General features: G+C 25.4%; 1 protein-coding gene across 1 annotated transcript; it reads right to left on the bottom strand.

Annotated features, from left to right (window-relative positions):
- Positions 1-6,692: 6,692 nt before the first annotated feature.
- LOC129988471 (core histone macro-H2A.1-like) lies at positions 6,693-22,360 on the bottom strand. The gene is made up of 9 exons (XM_056096705.1): positions 22,109-22,360; positions 20,802-20,908; positions 16,863-17,093; positions 16,426-16,512; positions 15,312-15,402; positions 13,458-13,547; positions 11,618-11,792; positions 9,510-9,676; positions 6,693-7,613 (listed from the first exon to the last, which is right to left on the bottom strand). The coding sequence occupies exons 1-8, from the start codon at positions 22,278-22,280 to the stop codon at positions 9,514-9,516; spliced, it is 1,116 nt and encodes a 371-aa protein (XP_055952680.1). The 5' UTR covers positions 22,281-22,360; the 3' UTR covers positions 6,693-7,613; positions 9,510-9,513.
- Positions 22,361-22,555: the final 195 nt, after the last annotated feature.

The following is a 22,555-nucleotide window of genomic DNA, read 5'->3' as shown; positions in this document are numbered from 1 at the left end:
AAACATGGAGAAAAAATGTCACAACTTCTACATTTATAATTATCAATTTCTCCTGAATGGCACGATAAGTAATTTAGAGTTAAAATGAATTTCCAATTTTCAAATAAAAAAAAAAGGGCAACGAAATGAAAAGAATATTTCTAATTGTTTGTTATAATATGCGGGAAGTCTTCAAGATTATCTAGACTGGCACATCATTTAGTATATTTAGTGACCCCCTTTTTTGTTGAGTTTTTTAGTTTTAGTTATATTATGGCTATTTTGGGACGGACCTCGTAATTTTGAACCGCAGTCAGATGACGAGGACGACACCTGAGCTGGCACCCCCTCCCTCTCCACACCACACCACACCACACTAGCGGGAGGACGTTTGGCATGACGAATTCAACCTGCAACAGACCCCCTTACACGACGGTTCTTCAGTGGAATCGAGTCTCGAACCTGAAACACCACGGCTCACAAGCCGAGACCTTACCATTAGGCCACCGCGGCCCTCCCTTTTTTGTTGGAAGTGTAAGTTAGGGTTACGTAAAAATAAAATAATCGAATTTCCAGAACAATCACAGAATCAGATTGAGTGCTTATGCTCATTTGTAGGGTACTTTTTTTTTTTTTTTTTGTATAAGATACCGATGATAATTGAAATAGGCGCCTTTGACCAATAGACGACAAGAACTTATAAGTGGTACGTAAACCAGCGGACTAGTATAATAACACAATATAGTAAGTTTTGTACCTCGTAGTTCTAAATATATATACATATATATATATTCTAGAAACCTTTTGGTTTCAAAATTTAAAACTGGTCTAAAATAGCAGATTTTGGTGACAAGTCCAAATATCAAATTTTCCTTATTTAGATTTTGCGTTTTTCAGTTATCGAGTTTAAGAATGAATTGACATATCAACAGATAATTAATTACACAGATATATTTGGTCCAAAAATTTACAGACATTTATATTTCTGGTCATAACGCTATATGCCACATTTTATCGATATAATTTATTTCATTTCTGAGTCATTATGGACGAATAGATTGTAAACTTTTCGCCGATGCAGGGAAAAAACACTACATCAAGCTTGTCTATTTTAGCTATCATCCACAAACGGATACATAAAATTATTAAAATAAGGCTTTCTGATTCAGACGTCTCATACACAGAACACAAAGTCTCATATCGTATTTTTGACGCCTGCAATACCTTCTTTTTATATACAAAAAAAGAAAGAAAAAAATGCTTAAATGAGAAATATAATCACTTAGTGAACATACCAATACGGCGAGTCACATTTAACGCACATGCCACACTGTCGGTCTATTCAATTCTCTTTTTCTTGCTAAATAAATTATTTTTCTCCACATATTAAAAATTATTTTTATTTAACATTCATCTAAGCAAATTTACGGTTCAATATTCATTTAATAACTTGTTTCTTTCCTTGTCTTTGTTTCTTTCATAATAAATCATTTTTTATCATTAAAACTGATTGAGACAATTTTTTAAGTTAATGATTTAAAGATACTTTTTAAACTGTAAATTCTATCCCATTTCAGATTCGCAAATATTTTGACAATATACAAATCTTTAATAATAGCAAACAAACAAAAAATTAAGCTATAATCAACTTAACATTTTATTAAATGGCTTGAAAACTTTTTTTCATGCATCAGTAAAAAACAATTTTAGTTTTTATTATACTGAAAAACATAATCTAGGAAATACAGCCCCAACTGTATTTGCAAGAAATCTCAAACATAGAGAGTCGTTCGCGATTATTACCTTAAAACCGGCGAAACACCAAATCATTTTCTGAAAATTGTCCTAATTCTATAGACGCAGAAAATCGTCATTGTTTTCCCTTTTTACAATAACGGCTGTTTTACGACGATTCAAACGTTGGACTGTCGATGTTCAATGGATGATGGAGAAAAATATATTGTAGAGGGCTTTTTCGTCTCTTACTCCAGTATTAGCAGGATTTAGTTTAATTATATGAATGTCCCGTTTTAAAGCAATACTAAGGTTATTTTGGTTTTCAGGGTATTTGATCTCGCAATTTCGGACCGAACTCAGATGATAACCTAAGCTAGCACTCCCATCTCCACACTACATCAACGGGAGGACGTTTGGCCCATTTGGATTTAACGAGCACCAGATTCGCTTATACGGCGATTCTTCGTAGGAATCGGGTCTCGAAACTAGAACCCTTCAGTCCCGAAGTACTAGCAGGGAGCAAGGTATGTTAAGTCATGACTCAGCATGATTCTTACCGCCATTTTTTTTAAAGACTTTAACAATTTTATTGAAATTATATATTATCTTTCACATTCAAATCAGCTAAAATGCAAGTAATTGAAATATTTAGTGCTCTAAATATAAAGGGAACTGTAACTTTCCAGCATAAAATGCCTATCTATATTTACTTTCAAATTCAGCTTTTCTTTTAGAAATAGCAAACAACAAGCTAATAATTGAAAAAAAACTGAAATATGAAAATCTTAATTTTTTTTTTTTTTTTTTTTTTTTTGTCACATCTCAATACAATCCACGGATAAACTTTCTTAAAAGAATGTTTGAAAGTAAAATATACTCAAGAAATAAGATCAACTAATAAATCTTAAGGTTCAAGTATTAAAATATAATAAAATAAATAATACAATAAGACTCTTGACAATGGATAGTTTATTACTATAAACACTAAGTCGCTATAATAGCATTGATATGTCAACATAATGTAATACAGCTACTTATCCCTAAATAAGAATTCAACATAGAATTTAAAAAATGAAACAATCAGCACAAACAACACCCTTCTCTGATAAGAACAATAACGAAAAAATAGATAAATTAAAACATGGCTTGTAAATTTTTATAATCACTACAATGTTTTTCAATTATGTTGCAAAGCAATTATAATAAATTCATATATTCTTAAAGAATGGTTATTTTTAACATTTTTTTTCACATAAATAGAATGCAATGGAACTTCAATAACACACTTTCAAATATCATAACAATTTTAAAATGTCAAAGTTCTAAGCAAATATAAGAAGATATGACAAAAAATAAATAAATAAACATTTAAAATAAATACAGTTCGATTTTTAATAAACTCAAAGTGCACATAATAAATATTTCTTAATTTAAATCACATTCATCTCAATATATAAACAAATTATTGTAATAACACAGTTTAAAATTCTCATAAAATAATTCAAAAAAAAAAAAAAAAAAAAAAAAAAAAACATCCCTTTGGGAAGAAAAAAAAAAAAAAAAAAAAAGAAGAAGAAGTTGGGATGGCTTTTCAGAATATTCAATTTTTTTTTTATAACAGAGGAATAATAAATTTAAATCTAATTATATTTTTACCTTAAAAGAAGTAGAATTCTTTAAAAAAATTAAAGTACATACAATTCTTCATCCAATTTTAAAATGTAAATTTATAATATTCAGCCAATTATGCTAACATATTTAAATAAATTACTATTGGTAAAACATATAAATTATATCAAACTTAACATAGTCAATAGAATTAAGGATGAGCAAAAATATTACTCATACCCTATAAAAGCAGAGAATAAGTGAAATTGAAGTTCCATTCAAAGCATTTTCATTATTATAAATAAAACAAAGTAATAAATAATACTTTTAATCCAATGATATAAATAATTTTAATAAGCATTCACATCACAGTAAAAAAAAAAAAAGGCATCTATTAAAAGAAAAAAATGCCTAATATGGCTTATTTTGTTTTGCACAGAAACACGAAAAATGTACGTCTACATATCATTTACGACATCTAATTCTGAAATAGAATTACACAATAATTTTCGTGCCACTTATCTGCACATTTGGATAAGTGTGGAGAAGAGTTATTTTCACTAATATTTAGAAAGAGAGAAAAAAATACAACTTCACAATCCCCTATATTTTATTCCTTCTTCCATAAAATGGCATAGAAAAACCAGACGAAGTTTAATAATAGGAAAAATGACTTAGTTTCTCCTATGTAAAAGCAATTTATACATCCGTATAAAAGACAGTGAAATTTACATATGAGATACGAGAACACTTTAAAAATACTATAAAACTGTTCACTTAGAACAATGGTATCTAATAGATTTATGTACACACGAATAAGTCAACGATTGTACACAAGCTCAAATATTATTGCACTACTACAGCAAAATTTTCATTTGAACCTGGGGAAAATAATAAAAACCTACGGCCGACTAACATTAGCTTTTACCAATAAAAGAAAATCACAATCCCAAAAAGCACCAGTACCATTTAAACATCAAATCGCTTTTACCACACATAGCTTTTGATTTAACAAAAAGGTATACATGATATCTGAGAATTTTTGATCACATTACAAAATTATGTAAAAGAATAATTAGAAATAATCACATTTCTTCAATGTTACATATTACTGCCATGACTTATAAAGCTTCATTTTGCAACAAAAATCCGATAGATGACCTATCTATACAGTTTAAAGATGATTAAATCAGAAAATTTCATTTAGTATTCACATTATTTGATTTTCAAAGTTCCTTAGATTTTTTTTTAAATGTTGCATTATGGGCAGATTGTATTTATCAGAAGCCTAGCATTATTTGCATAGTTTAAAAGGACATATCAGAGATAATAATATTCAATTTATAATTCCTAAAGTACTATTAACATTACCAGTCCTAGTGTAAATGATTAAAAATATTTTATTCTATAATTCATAGTTTTTGTTTTACATAATTTTGTAATTTGTCAAAATTTTCTCAAATACCCTGCATTTTGACTAGTTTTTACATGCTTGGAATTCAGGAAGCAGTTTGCCAGTAAGGGAAAGTAAAAAAACAATAATTCTGAAAGACTTTTAATAATCACAGAAATCAACTATTCTTTAGACATAAAACTAAATAAATGGCAGTTCATTTTTTCAAAAAATATATATCAATGACATTCAAGTTAAAATTATAATTGTCACCAATCTTTTAAATAAATAATTTTCTCATGCTTAGTAACAATAAACTGTAGAGTGAAATAAAACAAACAAAAAATAAATTGCACATTTGCAGACATACAAATTTTGCATCAAATAAAATTATTAGCAGTATCAAAAAGTTTATAGAGAAGAATTTTAAATCAGATACAAAATTTGTTCCTGTATGGATTACATAAATTGGCACAGTTTTGTATATAGTGCACAAATAGACATTATTTTCAGACAAATGGAAGATCAATTTTTAGTTATATAGAAATGTAATATTTTAACTAAAAAATCAAAAAGTGGTGATAAGAATGATCAAAATGATAACTAAAAAAAAATCGAGAAAGTGAAAAAAAATATAATATACAATTTAATTTTTACTTTTAAAACTTCATATAAGCTTGTATAGTCAATACACAGCTAAAAGGGGTTTATTTCTGCAACTTAAATAATATACAAAAATTATTTTTTCATATAAATTTCAAAATGCTATTGTGATTTTTGCTAAAATAAAAAATATAAAAAATGATATAATCACAATTTTAAATTTGAAAAAAGAAGTTCTGCTAGTCAACAAAGAACTAACTTTCAATGACTTAGAAATTAATCAATTTAAAATATAGCAATTAGAGCAAATTGAAATACACTTAAAAACATTTGCAAGAGTTTATGAATTAATTTTCTTCATTAAAAGATAACATTCAACAAAGTCTCATCGAGAAACAAAATGTTTTAAAAAATTTAATATGGAATCTAATGATGTTAGTGAAAAATTTCTTTTAAAAAAATCACTAATACAAACATCAAAATTAAAAATATCAAGAGACCATAATAAATAACTTATGGTTTAAAAAATTTTTTAAAATTAAATCTCGGAATCTAATTATGTTAGTAGGAAAATTTTGAAAAAATTTCACCAATACAAGCATTAAAATTAAAAATATCAAGAGACCATAATAAATAACTTATAGTTTAAAAAATAAATACTCATAAATATCATTATACTTTAGATAAAATAAAATAAATTTGTAAGAAATATATTTTTAACAGATATTCAAAAAATGAAACAAATACATATTTGTTTATGGTCTGCATATGTTTAGTGACTTTCAATCAAGATATAAATTAATAAAATAATCACATTTAATTGTTTATGAACAATGCAAATAATACAAGCTTTGAAACATTATTAACATTTCAAGCATTTTGAAAATGACATTTTTAAAAAGAAGTTTTTTAAAGGTTGCATTAATAAATAGTGAGTAATATTTTTCAAAACTAATATTAATATAGTTTTCTCAGATAATTTTATAACACACAAACAACAATGCATATAAATATGATTTTTTTAAATATTTATGAATTATCATCACAAACATTTTTAAAAAATTCACAGATGGTAATTGCCATTTTAAAAATACTTTGAAAATAGTAGAAGAGAAATTAAATTTATCTTCAAACATAAAATACTAAGTAAGCAAATTATAGTAAAACAATATCACAACCATATCATATATAATGAAGCCTTGATCTATTTTTTTCTTGACAGCTACTAGAAGCAAATTTATTTATTTAAATTCTATCTTCACTAAAAATTTTGTTTTAACAAATAGAATATAAAAAATAAAATAAAGAATGCTTCTTTTATCTTTTCCTTTTCATAATTTATTAATAGGATAAATTATATACACAATTTGGAACTACAATAAAAAAAAAGACTTAAAATGTCCATATTTTTAAAGGAAGTGTATCGTAGAATTTTGTATGTATGTTTTGTATGTAATTTGTTCCACATATTCCATAAAACTTAAACATATTTTTCCAAGTACTAAGATGAAATCGGCATTTAAAAAAAATAGAAATGGTAAAAATTAAATAGTGTAATTTCTTCTTTTAGCATTTTCTATATTTATAGATAAAAGCAAAAAATGAATGAAAACCCACCCAATAACCACAAACCAAATATAATTGCCAGATTCTATGGCAAGAAAACTAAGCTTCTTCCTACCTAAAGGAATATAAAAAATATATTTTTAAAAAAGCATTAATAAAGATAGTTTTTTTTTCAGACATAAAGATAGTTTGTTTATGGTAAGTTTTACAAAACATAGTTAAGATTTCAAAAACATAAGTTATTTCACTGACATGAATATTTATGAGCTTGTATTCAATTTCAAAGGTGACATTAATTTTGTTTTATCTATATTCAACACATTTTTGAAAAAGCAATAGATCAAGGTTGTCAAACATGGCAAAACAATGGAAACAAAAAAGTATCTCTTATTTCTCCATTTGGAAGACAAAATTCTTTTTAGGTTTCATATCACTAAAAATAATATAATGTAGCACTGGAAGTGGACAAGATTTCTGCATCATCTATTTAATATGGTGGGAACAAAATCTGATGAAAATAAAGTATGCACAATCAGCATGGACACAAAGCCAGTTGAAGTGAATATGGTCACTCAGCCTTTATGCACTAAATGGATACATTGCAAGTTTTAAAAAATACACAAGCCATAGAAAATGAGACACCAAATTTATCTGGTCCACTGAAATATGTTCATTTCTCTGCTTCCTTTCATCAATGTGAATGGTTATGACAAGGCAGTGCTTTAATCTGAAAGTAAATAAATAAAATAAAATAAAAATAAATAAATTTAAATATTAAGTCCAATAATAACATTGATTTGAAACATATACACATTCAGCAAACTATCATGAAAAAGCACAAAAGTGGTAGAAGTAAGGTTAAATAGGTATATTTCCTTTAATGTGCTTTATTATGCTAAAATTTTAAATTTCTTATAATTGTTAAATAATTAGTTTAGTAAGATCAAAACAACATTTTGAATGTTGTAAACACCTAGTGATTTTGTAAAAGGTTAATTGAAAAAAACAACACTTTAATTGGTCTTTCTTCTAATTTTCTAAACCATACAAACAAGAGGATATGTGATTCTGACAGATTTGATATGCATCAGATATGACAGATCACAGATGGAATTTAAACTTGGAACTTTGCAGCTCCATAACTAAAATCCTTCTATTATGAGTATACTATTTTAATTAATAATCTATTGCAGATTATTAATTAAAAAGACATGAATATATTTGCATTTCTGACAGTTTAACTAATCACTTTACATTGAAGCATCCATAATTAATAAGAATTCTATGTTTTTATACAGATTTAAAAATGATTCTAAACTCTTTTGATATGAATATTTTTTTTTAAATTAACTTTTCACTTATACATCATTTATTTCATGTTACTCTGTAAATACATTTTTCTATTTAAAAAAAATCGCTGCATATTTGAAAAATATATAAAAATAATATTTTATCTGTAAAAATATTTTCTTGTTTTTATTCATTCAAGGAAGAAATGCACATCATATATCCCCTCTGGCTATTCATACCAGTTACAGTTAGTTGCTTCATAAATTAGATTAAAACCAGATTAAAACAGAGCAATAAGTTAAAAACTATTTTTTCAACTACTACTTTATTTAATGCCAAATAAAAACTTGCATATTTATGATAGTCATGATACTCAGAAACCATATCAGCATTTCCCTCATCAGTTAATAAATAATAAAGATTTAATCAATAGGTTACCACATGTCACCCATAATTTATAAACATAGCATCATATGTAACAAAACATTAAAATTATATATTTTTAATATACTTGAAAAAAAATAATGCTTTATCAATTCTGATTGCTAAAACTATACTGCACAAGGAATATGCAAACGACCAATATTATAAAATACTTTTAAAAATAATACACTCTATAAATGATAATTAAAAAAATATTCAATCAAGTCTATCAGACAAAATGCTTGGTAGAACTGTATGCATTTTTAGTAAATACAGTTAAGACACTTTTTTCCCCTTCGCTTTTAGTAACATAATATTCCGAAAAATTCTATGATTTGAATATTTTTTAAATAATATTCGAATAGTTATTACTTTTATATTTGCAAAATAATACACAGAAAAATACTGAAATAGAATAAATGCTTCCAATTAATAACTTTTTAAGAGAAATATATATTTATGCTTCAGAAAACTGGCATCAATTATCATCAAGATATTACTTTCCCACAATATACTTCCATATCTTTTTCAAAAATAATTCATCAACACCTAATATCTACAGTAATGGATTTCTGTTTAAGCAGCTGCTTGAGCCATTAGGCAGGTAAATCAAGTAAAAATGTTACTCTAGTTATCAAACAGATAATTAAGATAATATTAACAAACAAGTATTAATGGTCAGGATTAATACATTTCATTAAGTTTATTTAATTATTACATTAGGTTTTCACAAAGATTAAGAAATGTAAAAGAAAAACTAGAATAAATCATTAACATTGCTGAACTAATTTATCAGTTTATTAAATGAATGACCTTATAATGTGATTTGTTTAATGCAGAATAACGAAAAAATTTCTCCTTGAATATCCATAAACCTAATGTTCTAAAAAAATTGGATAAAAAGAATTACCTCACTATGAATCTAACTTGGCAAGTTCACTTGTGTAAATCCCAATGCTTTCCATGTCATGAAGAACAAAAAATATTTGTTTTAAAGAGCTGGACAGGATGTTTACAAAATAATTTGAGATTCCTTTGAGGATGATCTGAGCAGCTTGTTGCTTAGGAAAGGCAGAGCTAGCAAAATAATAAAAATATATTAAAATATTAAATTATATAACTGATATAAATTAACTAATGAAACACAATAGTTTTGTTATCTAACATTTTAGGTAACAAACACTGTAAAATTAATTAAAAAAAATCATAAATTGAAAAATATAATTTGTACAGTTCCCAGGTAGAGATATATTTTATTTGTGATTGTGCAACACATGAGTAGTGGGAAATTTAGGTAATTATACTTCTAAAGCAGCAAATAATGTTGCAAATCTTTCATAAGATTTAGAACATCTTTTTCTCCTTTAATCATATCATTTGTGTTTTAGTATATGAATAATATTTGCATTTTTCTCCAGCAGTTAAAAGAAAAAGTTCATTCAATTGATAGGAATGAGTTTGATGAACATACAAATGAAATTTGTAACTTTGAAACAGCTCAAGAATGAATTGAGTCTCATTAAAGCAGCCTTGAAATATAATGAATTATGAAAAATCACACATTTTCAAAAATCTAACAGTCAATCATTTTAATGGTGGTATAATTTTATTTTACAAGAATAACTTTCATGATTAATTTACAATTAATAAATTTTTTTATTTTGTAATATTTTATCATCAAAGACAATAGAGGCAAGACACAATAGAGGGGTTATTAACGGGACATATTACTCAAAAATGTTCAAAATACATACTTTTATTTTATTACACTTATTTCCCTGCCCTTAACCTATTACTTATCATGTCAAAACTTCTAAACTGTATTTTAATATTTAAGACTTTTATTTATAATAAAAAATGAAATACCTGCATAAATGAGAACATCAAAGGACTTTTATCCATATTAGATTTTCCATCATCATCATATTTTTAAAACGTTCAGACTTTTATCCAATTTAAGATAGAGCTTTCAATTAATTTGCACTTGGTTGTCATTATGTATATGATAAAAATGTGCATACGATAAGCATTCAGTAACTTAGTTTTTTTTTTTTAATTCACAAAATGAGACATTCTTTGATTATTCTCTAAATATTATAGTAAATATGTTATATTAATTATAAATAATATCAATTTTCAAATCCATGTACAATTTTGTATAGTATTATACAAGTAAATTTGCAGATCCAACTTTAAGTAAAATTACTCGTATCAAATACTCATTTTAAAAAGTAGAGTGAGAAATTTTAAAGAGTGAAATGAAAAAGGTTAAATTTTGACAAAAGAAACAGATCGAAATAATTTTTTTTAATGTTTCTCCTTAAGCAGCACATATTCTTTTTGTTTCACCTCTAAGTTCAGCATTTTCATTTATTGGCATCAACAATCCTTATTTAAATAATTAAAATTCCACAGTACTAATGAGAGCTTTAAATCGAAAGAAGTTTCCTTTGTTAACAGTAGAGAAACTATTTTGATATATAAGAATATTGAAATATCTATTTTTCAAATATAAGGTATTTAGATTAGTGTTTTAAACACTGCTATAATTTTACATGTTTATAGTATAAATAGGAAAAAAAGTTGAATCTCATATGAAAATCAATTTCCGGATTTATACATAAAATTTCAATAAAACTGAATTTTTTTAAAAAAAATATCCAATAAGTTTTAGAGATTTACTGTCAAATGGTCCTATATCAGTTATTAAGCAGAAGATGACTAACGCACAAAAACATATATTCACTAAAAAATAAAATAAATTAGACAGATGTTTAAAATAATAGTAAATGCCCAATAAAAATGTTAAAATAATAAAAGACAAATCATATAACAGTAGCAACATAAAAAAATATTTACTTCACTCTCTGATCAATATTTCATCTTACATAAATTTCATGTTAAAAAATCAATTATACTATGATAAACTAAAATAAAATCATTATCATTAATGCCACTGTTTTAATCTTGCAACTGCCTAAGAATATCTAAATGCATTAGAAAGAAAAAGAAAAATACCTTCCAGAACTTATTGAAGGAATAGCAATGGATTTTAAGTTCTTTTCATCAGCTAAAGACAATACATTTTTAACAGCCTTTTCCATCATTTCTGTAGCATTAGATGATCCATAGGGTGGTATATGACAATGAATGACATACTTAGCAGGAAAGTTATGTCCAGGTGAAATCACAGCTGCAAAATAAATAAAAATTTCAATAAACTTAACTAAACAATTTTTATATCAATATCAAAAATAAATCTTGATGAATATGATTTATAAAATAGTGGTGCATGATATTAAAAATTGTTTCAATCCAAACATTATAATTTAAAATTTTAGCATAAAGATAACAGATGAAGGAAATCAATAAAAGTAAATAATCTTCTTATTTAACATCATTGCAAAACTCTTCAGATGCCAAATTCAAACTACGGACTATGTTTTGATGTATAAATTGTTGTTAATATGATAAATCTAATCCAACAATATTCTATGAAACTTTCAAAAATTAAAATTTAATAATCCAAAAATTAAACATAAAAGTTAGAAAAAAATAATAGCATCAAGTAAATCCTCTACATACATTATAAATTTCAATCAAATCACAACTCATTTTGATGATTTTACATTTACAAACTACCATTTAACTTCAATTGAGGACAATTCATTAAAAATATTTAGAAATTCTTGATTATTTTTCTCTTTTATGAAGGAGTTAAAAAGAAAATTAACTATAATTTCTTATAGGTCAATTGTATTTATCACATTCCTTTTTTTGTACAATTGCATGAAACATTAATGCAGAAGATGTTTCCTATTGCAACATAACTTGTATTTACTATTTCTATAAATCACAAAAAGCTCAAATTTTTATATACTATGTCCCCTCTCATCATTGCCTAATATCTAATTACTAATATATATATTATTAAAAAAAATCAATTTTTTTTTCAACTAAAATTGACTTAGTTCTGAAGTTTGGATACCACTATTAATTTAGACAATTTTTCCTCACAAACACATTTAATGTTTTTAAACAACATAAAATATAATTCTTTATATATTTAAAAAATCTTTCCAATTGAAAGTTATACTTATTTCTTAAACTTTAGAAATTAGCTAATACAGCCAGACAAGTTTTGTGTGTGCATATTATTAAATTACTATTCAATAATAAGCTAATAAAAAAGATGTCCGAAATCAAGCAACACATAAGAAAATAAACAGTTATTTTGGTAGTTCAGCAATCTTAACATCTCAACACCAATTCTACTTAAATTACAATGCACTGTAAATACACACTGCCATTTAATCACCAACTTATACAAAACTGTAGGACTGTTTGTTAATCCTACAGTTCTCTCTGCCTCTATATTCTCCTCCCATTTTGGTTATTTAAAATTCTTATTTCAGACAATATTAATATTTATGGAACAAAAATTTTAAAAAAAATAATGATATTTTAATTAATCCGAAATAAAAAACATTAATTTAAAATTGTATCTAATATTAATTACATTTGAATAAAATATTAATAACATTTGAAACAAATTACTGCGAAATATTCTAAATATCATTCTGACTCCAACTGGAGTTGCGATTCAATAAATTAAAGCCAGATTTAGGCTAAAATATAGTAGTTTAAAGGAATAGAACTTTTTAACGAATATCAATACCTGCCTTTACATTTAAAAATCTCAAATAGAAAATATACAGAAAAATAATATAATAAATTAAAATGTGACAAATAAATGTTACTTAAAATGGATGTACAAAGCAAAATTTGACAAGTATTCTTTTCTAAATGCTAATCAAGATAATAATAGGACATAAACATAATAAATTAAATAATTTACCACTAGCAACATCAAGCTGTCCATTGCAAGTTAAAATATCTTTGATTTCTAGCTGAAATTCTTTTCCACCAGCCTTTTCTAATGCTTGACCTAAAATAAAAGGGTGTATGAATGAAATGAGCATACATTTTAATAGTTCAAAACTACATGAGAAAAAAAATATTACAACTATTTTATAGCATTCGAATTATGCTAGATATTAAATATATAACAGTTAAAGTTTCACAAAAAAAAAGTAACTAAAAAATTCAGCATGCAATTTTTATGCAATTGCTACTCATCCAACATTAATATTGACTATAAATATTTATAATAACAAAAATTATACTAAAATTTAGTCTTTTCCTCATAATAAATGATAGTTTAAGCTTTTTAAAAACTGCTAACATAAAACTTTTTTTTTTTGCTTTGATTTTTTATCAGACATGAATAGAAAATGTTTTCAATGCCATATTGCATCAATTTTTTTCCTCCTAAAATCAGTAATGTAAAAACTGCTGAATCTTTTAAATAGATAAGGATGAAATTCAACATTACTAAATATCTGAATTAAAATTTGTAAATAAATTATAACAAACATTATAAAAAATGTCTAAAAACACTTACTATTCAAAGAAACAATATGCAATTTTTTTAAATTATTACTATTTACTAAGGGGAAAAAAATTATTATATTTGTAAAGTAGCACTACTAAATTTACTCCTACTTTTTCCCTGTATTCAATTCTATATATAGGTATATTATTAACAAGCAGGTGAAAGAATCAAAACTCATCACGACAAAATTACGAACAAGAAACTATAGACAAAATATGATAAATTTTCTAATCTTACACAAATTTATCTATAACATTAACATAATTTTAAAAAAATATTACATCATATGTGATAAGAAAAAAATACAGCATGAAATTTTCAGTTTTCAGATTAAGTCTAAGTTGAAGAAACAACCCAAAATACAAGGGATAGGTTTCATAATTCTGAATTTATTATCCAATTAGATAACAGAAATATCAGCTATATCCTACTTTTTAAGGATCTGCAACAAACATGTCAAATTAGAACCCCACAAAAATTTATTTGAATTTCAGCCAATACAACAATAATATATATAAAGAAAAGTTCAACAGATGAAAATATTTCCAGATTTAAAATCTTTTGAAAAATACTGTTTTTAATTCCCTCCGTAAATTCATTCTTTTATGAAAGTATGTTGAATCAGTAACATTTTTAATTTTCAAAAAATTCTGTGATGTACAAAAAGCATGCAAATATTTTTTGCTTAAGTTTTAATACATGCTTAAATTCTTACATTGATTACTCAGAAATGATTTAACAGCTAAGGTATAACAAACAAAATTCAAACACCCCACACATTATCACTGCAAAGGAGATACACTGAAGAAGGGAAAAATAAAAAAATAACAGCAAAAAGATGTCAAAGGTTAAAAAAATAGCCTTTTATTACTGTACTAGTTATTTTTATATTTACTTTCAATTAAAAGAAAACCTTGCAGTATTCTTATAGATATGACTAATAATTTTTTTTTAATAAAAATTTTCAAACTTTTTTCTGATCACTGTTGGTTTTCAGCATATCTAGTCCATAACTATTCAAAGAATAGATCAAAAAAAAATTTTTTTTTTTTTTGAAGCTAACAAATTTTAAACAAAAGTCAAATTTCAACTTTAATAAAATTTAAGATAAAAGCCAAAATTTCACTCAATATGAAGTCAATAATTTTTTTTTTCCATGGTTTAGTAAAATTTGTCTCAATGAGTTTTGACTGTTTATATATAGATAGAGATAAATAGAGACTATGTTATGGTTCATGCATAATGAGGCATACTAACCCACATCACTGTTCATATGTAATGATGCATTTGTAGGATGAAGAACAGCATCAGCTGTTACATTGATGATATCACCTTGTATCACAGTTAACTATAATAAAAATACTACAAGTTCATTCACAGACAAAAGTATACACATTTTTATCAATGAACACTTTGTGTGTGTGTGTGTGTGTGTAAGTATGAGTGAACAAATATAAGGAAAAAAGATGAATGAGCTTTAAAGAACTTTAAATAAACAGTATTATGCTCTGTATTGAATAAGCAGATTTCCTGTAAGAATGAAAATGTATCACTACTCCTTTACAATATAGGCATATCTTTAAAAATTAAATAATATGCATATTATGAATTTCAGAATGACACTAGTATTAAATGCTGGTAAAAAATGCAAATTGAGAAAGATAAGAAAACATTTTTAATTTCAAAGAGATATTCATAACTAATGTAGATGGAAGGTGATGCAATTTTTATTTAGTCTTCATATTAATAAATAAAATAAAAAAACAAAAAAGATTTTTTTTTATCAAGTTCAGAAATTACATGTAAGGATAGAAATACATATTTTCTCTTTATAATGACTAGTAATGCAGAAGTTTTTTCTTTCTAATGAATTAATTATTTAAAACAGCACAGTACAACATCCATCCAGTTTTCATTATTCTTTTAAACAATAACTTATAAATTGCAAAAAATTTGTCTCTCAGGACACTATATAAAAAATATCAAGCAAATTTCTAAAAGCTTATGAATAATTAGGATATGTAATATGATAATAGAAGAATAAGAAAACTAGAAGCTGTGATAATCCATGTAAATCTGACATTCAGTGCAAGCAAAAATTATGCTTGTAATTAGACAGTAGAATGCAAATTCTGAAAAAAATAAATTACATTAACATGTTTAATCTAGCATTCATGCAGTAAAAAAAAAATAAGGAAAAAAAAGTAATATTTAAAATTACAAATAAATATCTTGTAGGGAAAAAAAATTTAAATCATTTCCCAAATATTATGTATAGGAAGTTATATATATGCATACATAATATAATTACATGCATACACACATTGAGTGAATGTGAATGGTTTCATGATATACAAGATGAAAAAAATACCTTTTGTCCAAGGAAAAGCTTTTTTTCAGAGAGTACTGTAATTCCACCACTTTCTTTACTAAGAGAATTAGGGAGATCTTTGCTGGCCTATCAGAATAAGTTTAACTAATCAGTAATTATAACAAAAATGTTTCAGCACCATATAAGATCACTTTTCGACAAAACAGCCAAAAGTAGCTCAAATTTATATTTGTGACCATAATCATAAAAGCAAATCAAGATTAATAAATAAATATATCAGGTTATATCATGCAAACTGATAATACGATAATTGGCAATAAGAAATAAATGAAAATGTCCTATTTAAGCATATATATTTTATAACTTAAACATATTACTAAGTTAAAATTAAATATGAAAATATTTTCATCAGCCCTTACATTACAGATGCAAAATTGAAATAACTTAATAAATTAATACTAAATGAAATACCACACCTTTCCTTTTCCCTTTCCTTTTGCGGCAGCAGCAGCTGCAGCTTTTCGGGGAATCTTCTTTGGGCCTGTATAAACTGGCTTAGCTTTTTTAGTTGTTGTTAGAGGGGCGGGAGAAGGTGGACCTGATCTAGGTGAAGGCATAGTCACAAAGCGGCCCTTTTTCTTTGCCAATAATTCTGGTTCAATTCTGGGCAAAACACCACCTGAAGCAATAGTGACATTTTTCAGCAACTGAAAAAACAAAATAAAAAATATATTAATATCTTTGTTATATACATTAACTCTTTATCAACAGGATTTTCCTTTGTCTAAATATGGTTGCTCACAAATATCAAGCTAAGTTTATAGTTATTCACACAATTATAATTCATTTTTATAATAAAACAATGATATTTATTTTATTCATCATATAGTATCTGTCAATGGAAAAACAATTAATAAAAACATATATATGCAGAATCTCTCTGAGTGTAAATTATGGGCATTATTACATGGGATATAACTAATAAGTAATTTATAAATAAAACTTATGCTAGATATAGTATTATCACAAGTAAAGCTCAATTTCTAGTTACTCAGTTTGAACTTGCATTGTTCTGCAGATTAAATTTAAAACATTTAGATTCTAATTCTTCTGAAAACAGCATAAAAAAACACATTTTGTCGTAAGTTAATAACAAAATGTTTTACAACAATTTCTCTAATATTGCACTTTTTTAAATTTAGCCACTGTAAAGGAATGCTATTAATGTGTTTCTTAGGTATTTCCCTTTCTTCTTCTTCTTTTTTTTCTTTTTTTTTTTGCTTCATAAGTACTAAATTTTAATAATTATTTACCCAGAAACTTACTTTTTTCTCAATATATTATCTAATATAATCTCAGTCAGTGTCGAATTATAATTTCTTTTCTTGCTGAATAATTGACTACAATTCAGATATTAATTTGATACAAAGTTAGTACTGGTGTTAATATGCATCTATTTAATATTACAGACAGGTAATAATAACTAAAAAAGTTTTAAATGAGTAATATTACATCAATTGCAGACAAATTCTATCAAATATTCGCTTTTAAAAAACAAATTTAATAAAATAATTTAACTTATTTTTTCATATATTTTAAATAAGTATAGTAATTTTATGAGATACTAGCTGTGTTTTTGCAATAATTTTTTGGCCAATAATAATAAGAGTATTTAATCTGGTCATGTCAGCTAACTTTAAAGAAATACATCTTATCACACGAGAAGAAAGTACTATTTTAATTTACACTTGAACAGTAAATATGTAGCTTTCTGGTTGATTAGTAATGTCTGAAATGTGGTGATTAAAATTAGTGAAATCAATCCATTTGTTAAACTTGGAGGGGGGGGGGAGCTTGTTTTATTTTATGATAACTCTCAAAGATTTAGGATGATGAGGCTGCAGTCCATTGATGATGCTCTCACATTAAATTAGAAAAATTGAAATTGGAACAATACTGGAGTTTAGGAACTATTCAAATTTTTTCCCCCATAGGAAATACACAATTAGAGACTCCTTTAGAAATTTCTTTCAAAAATGGAAGTAGTAATAAGACAATCATTGGTATTATATATATATATGGGTCATGAGCTTTCATATAAAATAAAAGTTTTCAAGATCAGTATAAGTAATCCGGCTGAGGAACTCTGCAGCATTTTTTCCCATACAATATTTCTCGTGAAAATGAAGCGTGATGAAGAGAGGACACAAATTTAAGAAACACGCTTTCAAATGAAATAAAAACTGTCAAATTTAGATCAGTGATTAGAGACTTGTGATTGGTTCTTTGATATTTGCTGCTTTTGTTTTTTAAATACACAGATACAACAATGATCAATATGTTAAATTTTTAAGCAAAATGATCATGCAAATATGAAATATATATCTCATTACAAATTAAATATGAAATGAATTCACTAATTTTCAGTAGAAAATAGTTAAATATCTCAACTATTTTAAAGTGGACTATAATCCCTTAAGTAGTAGATCATTGGCAGAAATAAATCTCGAGCTCTTGGCTTTAAGACAGAATAATTCAAAGGAGCGATCTTTCTGTTTGCTGCAGTTTACTTGTATAATTGCTAACATAAATGTTGTACTGGAATTCCTCCACATAAAAAATATGGATCTCAAACAGGTAATAAACACTCCAGGTGTTCAGATTATTATTTTCAGATCTTGTACACAAGTGATTTGTGCTATATTGAAGGAAACCTAGCATGCATTTTGAATGTTATTTTGTACACTGATTGGAAAAAAATAAGGCACAGAATACCCATTTTAGAAACAAAATCAGACATAAAATTTCATCCATCTAATTTAATGCATTTTAAAAGTTATCATGTTCACAGATACACAAACATAATTCCAGAGATGAGCTTTTAAGACTTAGAACAAAAAATTTATCAAAATCTCAGAGTAGAATTTTTTTGTCTCTAATAAAAATACTATTCCCTCCTTTTGCAGATAAAAATTATGGTCTTGAGTAAAGCAATGAAGACAATAAATATCCAGATTTTTGTTTTTAAAATCCTGGCATGTGAATGTGTTCCTCTTTTTTTACTTCATATGTAAGAAATGATAAAGTAAAATTAAGGTAACAATCAAAAGAGTCATTTAAGAATAATAAATCAATAAGAGAGAATTAATTAAAGAATTAATGTATGGCAAATATAGTTAATTATAATGAACCAAAAGAGGTGTCATTACTGAAGTGAATATTTAAAATATTTAATTTGTCATTAATAATTAATTTATTCATTTCAACCAAGAATAATTACAAATGGCAAGATTATTTTTTAAAATTATCCTTCAATACCTGATCTTTTAAAAATTGACTTGACTTTCATTTCTTTAAAAAAATTGTAATTTGTTTTAAGTATGATTTAAAGCTAAGAAAAAATTTATTGCTAGTTGGTAACCTTAAGCTTTAATTGTATTAATATATATAAACTATGATAAATATAGACTGAAATACCTTATACCTGAAGTACCTTTCAAGCAACAACTTTTAATTCAATATTGCAGAGTAAAATGTAGAAAAATTTTCAACCATAGAAACAAAAAAAAAAAACAAAAAAACCAGAAAAAACCAGAAAAAAGGCAGTCATAAATGAAAAATCTCTATTTTTCATCAGCACTTACGCTTCCATGTAAATGCTATAAATTGATGTAATAACATTTCAAAAACTACTGCTACAATAGATATTAGACCTCCAATATTAAGCTTATAGTAATTTAGAAGACAAAATTGGATATATTACTTAAAGGCAACACTCGGCATTTGAGAGTTACAGTTGTAGTTAGGAATTGAGATTAAAGATTCCTTTTACATTGAACTCAAAGTTTTCAAATACAAGACGAAAATTATGCATAAAAAAATTAAAGAAATTATGGTCTAATTATATTTTGATTCTGAAATATGCTGTTGCATAAAATTGATAAAATAAATAATCTGGCCAAATTAGCAATATTAATGAAAACTGAAAATGCAATAACAACTGAAGACACTAGTAATAAATTAGAATTTCATAATCCAGATGCTCTGTTTTAAAACCAAGTAAAACAAAACAAAAAGAAAAGAAAATGTAGTATAAAAAAATTGATATACCGAGAAAACTTAAAATAAATAACCAATCTAAATGGGTGAAGTATGAAAAAAACTGGCAGTTTCGATACTGTAGATATTATTCATTCAATGTAATAATGATTACATTATAAAAATACTGGTTGTTTTTAAAAACTAAATAACAAAAGGTTAAACGTATAATATCATAAGTTTTTCTTTTTAAAAAATATAACAATATGTTGCTCAAAAAACAAAAGAATATAATTTGTATTATCACATTTAAAAACATATTTTAAAAATATATTATTAAATTGGTTAATTAATTTTAAAAAGTTTAATTATCATACCAAGTGAAGTTCTTCATCATTGGCCACAGCCAAAAGAATATGACGGGGAGTGACTCTACCCTTTTTGTTATCTCTTGCAGCATTACCAGCCAGTTCAAGGATTTCAGCTAATCAAAAAGAAAGGTTGATGACTGAAGCAAAATGAAAGACTGCACAAGCACATTTACTTGTTAAAGTAAATATGCTTCTTGCACATTTAATGTGAAAAGGAAATGTTTTCAAAAAGGAAAGAAAATGAAAATACAAAGATGAATTTATAAGAACATATATCACAAATTTTCCTATTGATCCAAGTTAATACATAAATATGTTCCAGATTTACTATGATAAATAATTATATTAACAAGACTATATCGCCAATGAAATACAAAATATTTCAACAATATGGTATTATATGATTTATATCCTAAATAAAGAATAAAGCCATGATAATCAGAAAAAAAAAAAACTGAATAAAAATAAATTTTATAAAATAAATATATTCCATTGTATATAAGAAAAAAAAATTATTCATTTTCTTTAAAATTCAGTTTAAACTGATATACTGTTTACTTTAGATTTTAAACCAGTATTTACAAGGAAGAAATATTATTAATATTGAATAGAAAATTGTAATAATTTTTTTGCAATTTTGAGCTGTACATCCAAATTTTCATAAAATATAACAATATTTTTCATAAAAATTGTAATGCATCTATCTATATTTGTAAAAGCTGAATTTTCAGTAAACAAATAAAAAAAAATTAATTGAATAAAAAAAATTTCTACTGATAAAAAAAATTATTTCTGTTTTAAACTAAATATGTAACCAAAATTGAATACTTTTCTCCACATTTAATTATTAATAACATTATGTAAATTTTTAACATTGTTTATTTATACACTTTGCCTGTTTTTATTAAGCACAAATTTTCAAATGTATATAAAAAAGATATTTTAAGCTGCAAAGTAAGAATAAATTTTTTTTCATAAAATTTAACGTTAAAATAAAAAATTTTAGCATTAAAAATATTTTGCAAAATTTATTTGCGAAAGAAACATTAAATTTAAAATGGTATAGTTATTAACTCGATAAAAAATATTTTTATCAGTTTTTCTTAGTTGAATCCCTGGAAATAATTTCATGGAAGAAATCTGAAGGGGATCAACAATTGCATTTGAAAACAAAACTATGTAAACATATTTAAATATCAGAAAAAAATCATTAAAATAACATCAAAAAATTCTTTCATTTATTCTTCAATAGATAATTTGATATTAAGTTTTAAAAATATATCACGACGAAGTATAGAATGATTATCACCAACCAGTAAGGTACTCAATTACGGCTGCCATATAAACCGGCGCTCCAGCGCCTATTCGTTGATGATGAGTTCCATTTCTCAAATAACGATGAAATCGACCAACTGGAAATAAAACCCCAGCTTTAGCAGATCTAGACGTTGCTTTGCTCCTTTTTTTACCCCCTCGACCCGACATTTTAATTTTGGAAATGAACAGAAACAGAAACCTTCCTCAGCAGACAACTACCAAAAAAACCACATATAGTTTTCGAGTGAAATATGGTTACAGAGAGAAATAGACCATATGAACAAATTTCACAACAAACTGGTAGTTGGGGAAATTTCTTATTTATAACATCTCATTAAAGAAAATGTAAAACAATATGATGAGGATCAAATAATATTCGAATATAAAAATACATGTTTCATCAACAGAAAGATCACTGATTTTTGAGACATTAGCAAATAGTC

This window comes from Argiope bruennichi, chromosome 10 (assembly GCF_947563725.1).
Source record: "Argiope bruennichi chromosome 10, qqArgBrue1.1, whole genome shotgun sequence".
Taxonomy (NCBI): Eukaryota; Metazoa; Arthropoda; class Arachnida; order Araneae; family Araneidae; genus Argiope; species Argiope bruennichi.
Note: the sequence above shows the minus strand (reverse complement) of the source record. Positions and strands in the feature narration are given on the sequence as shown.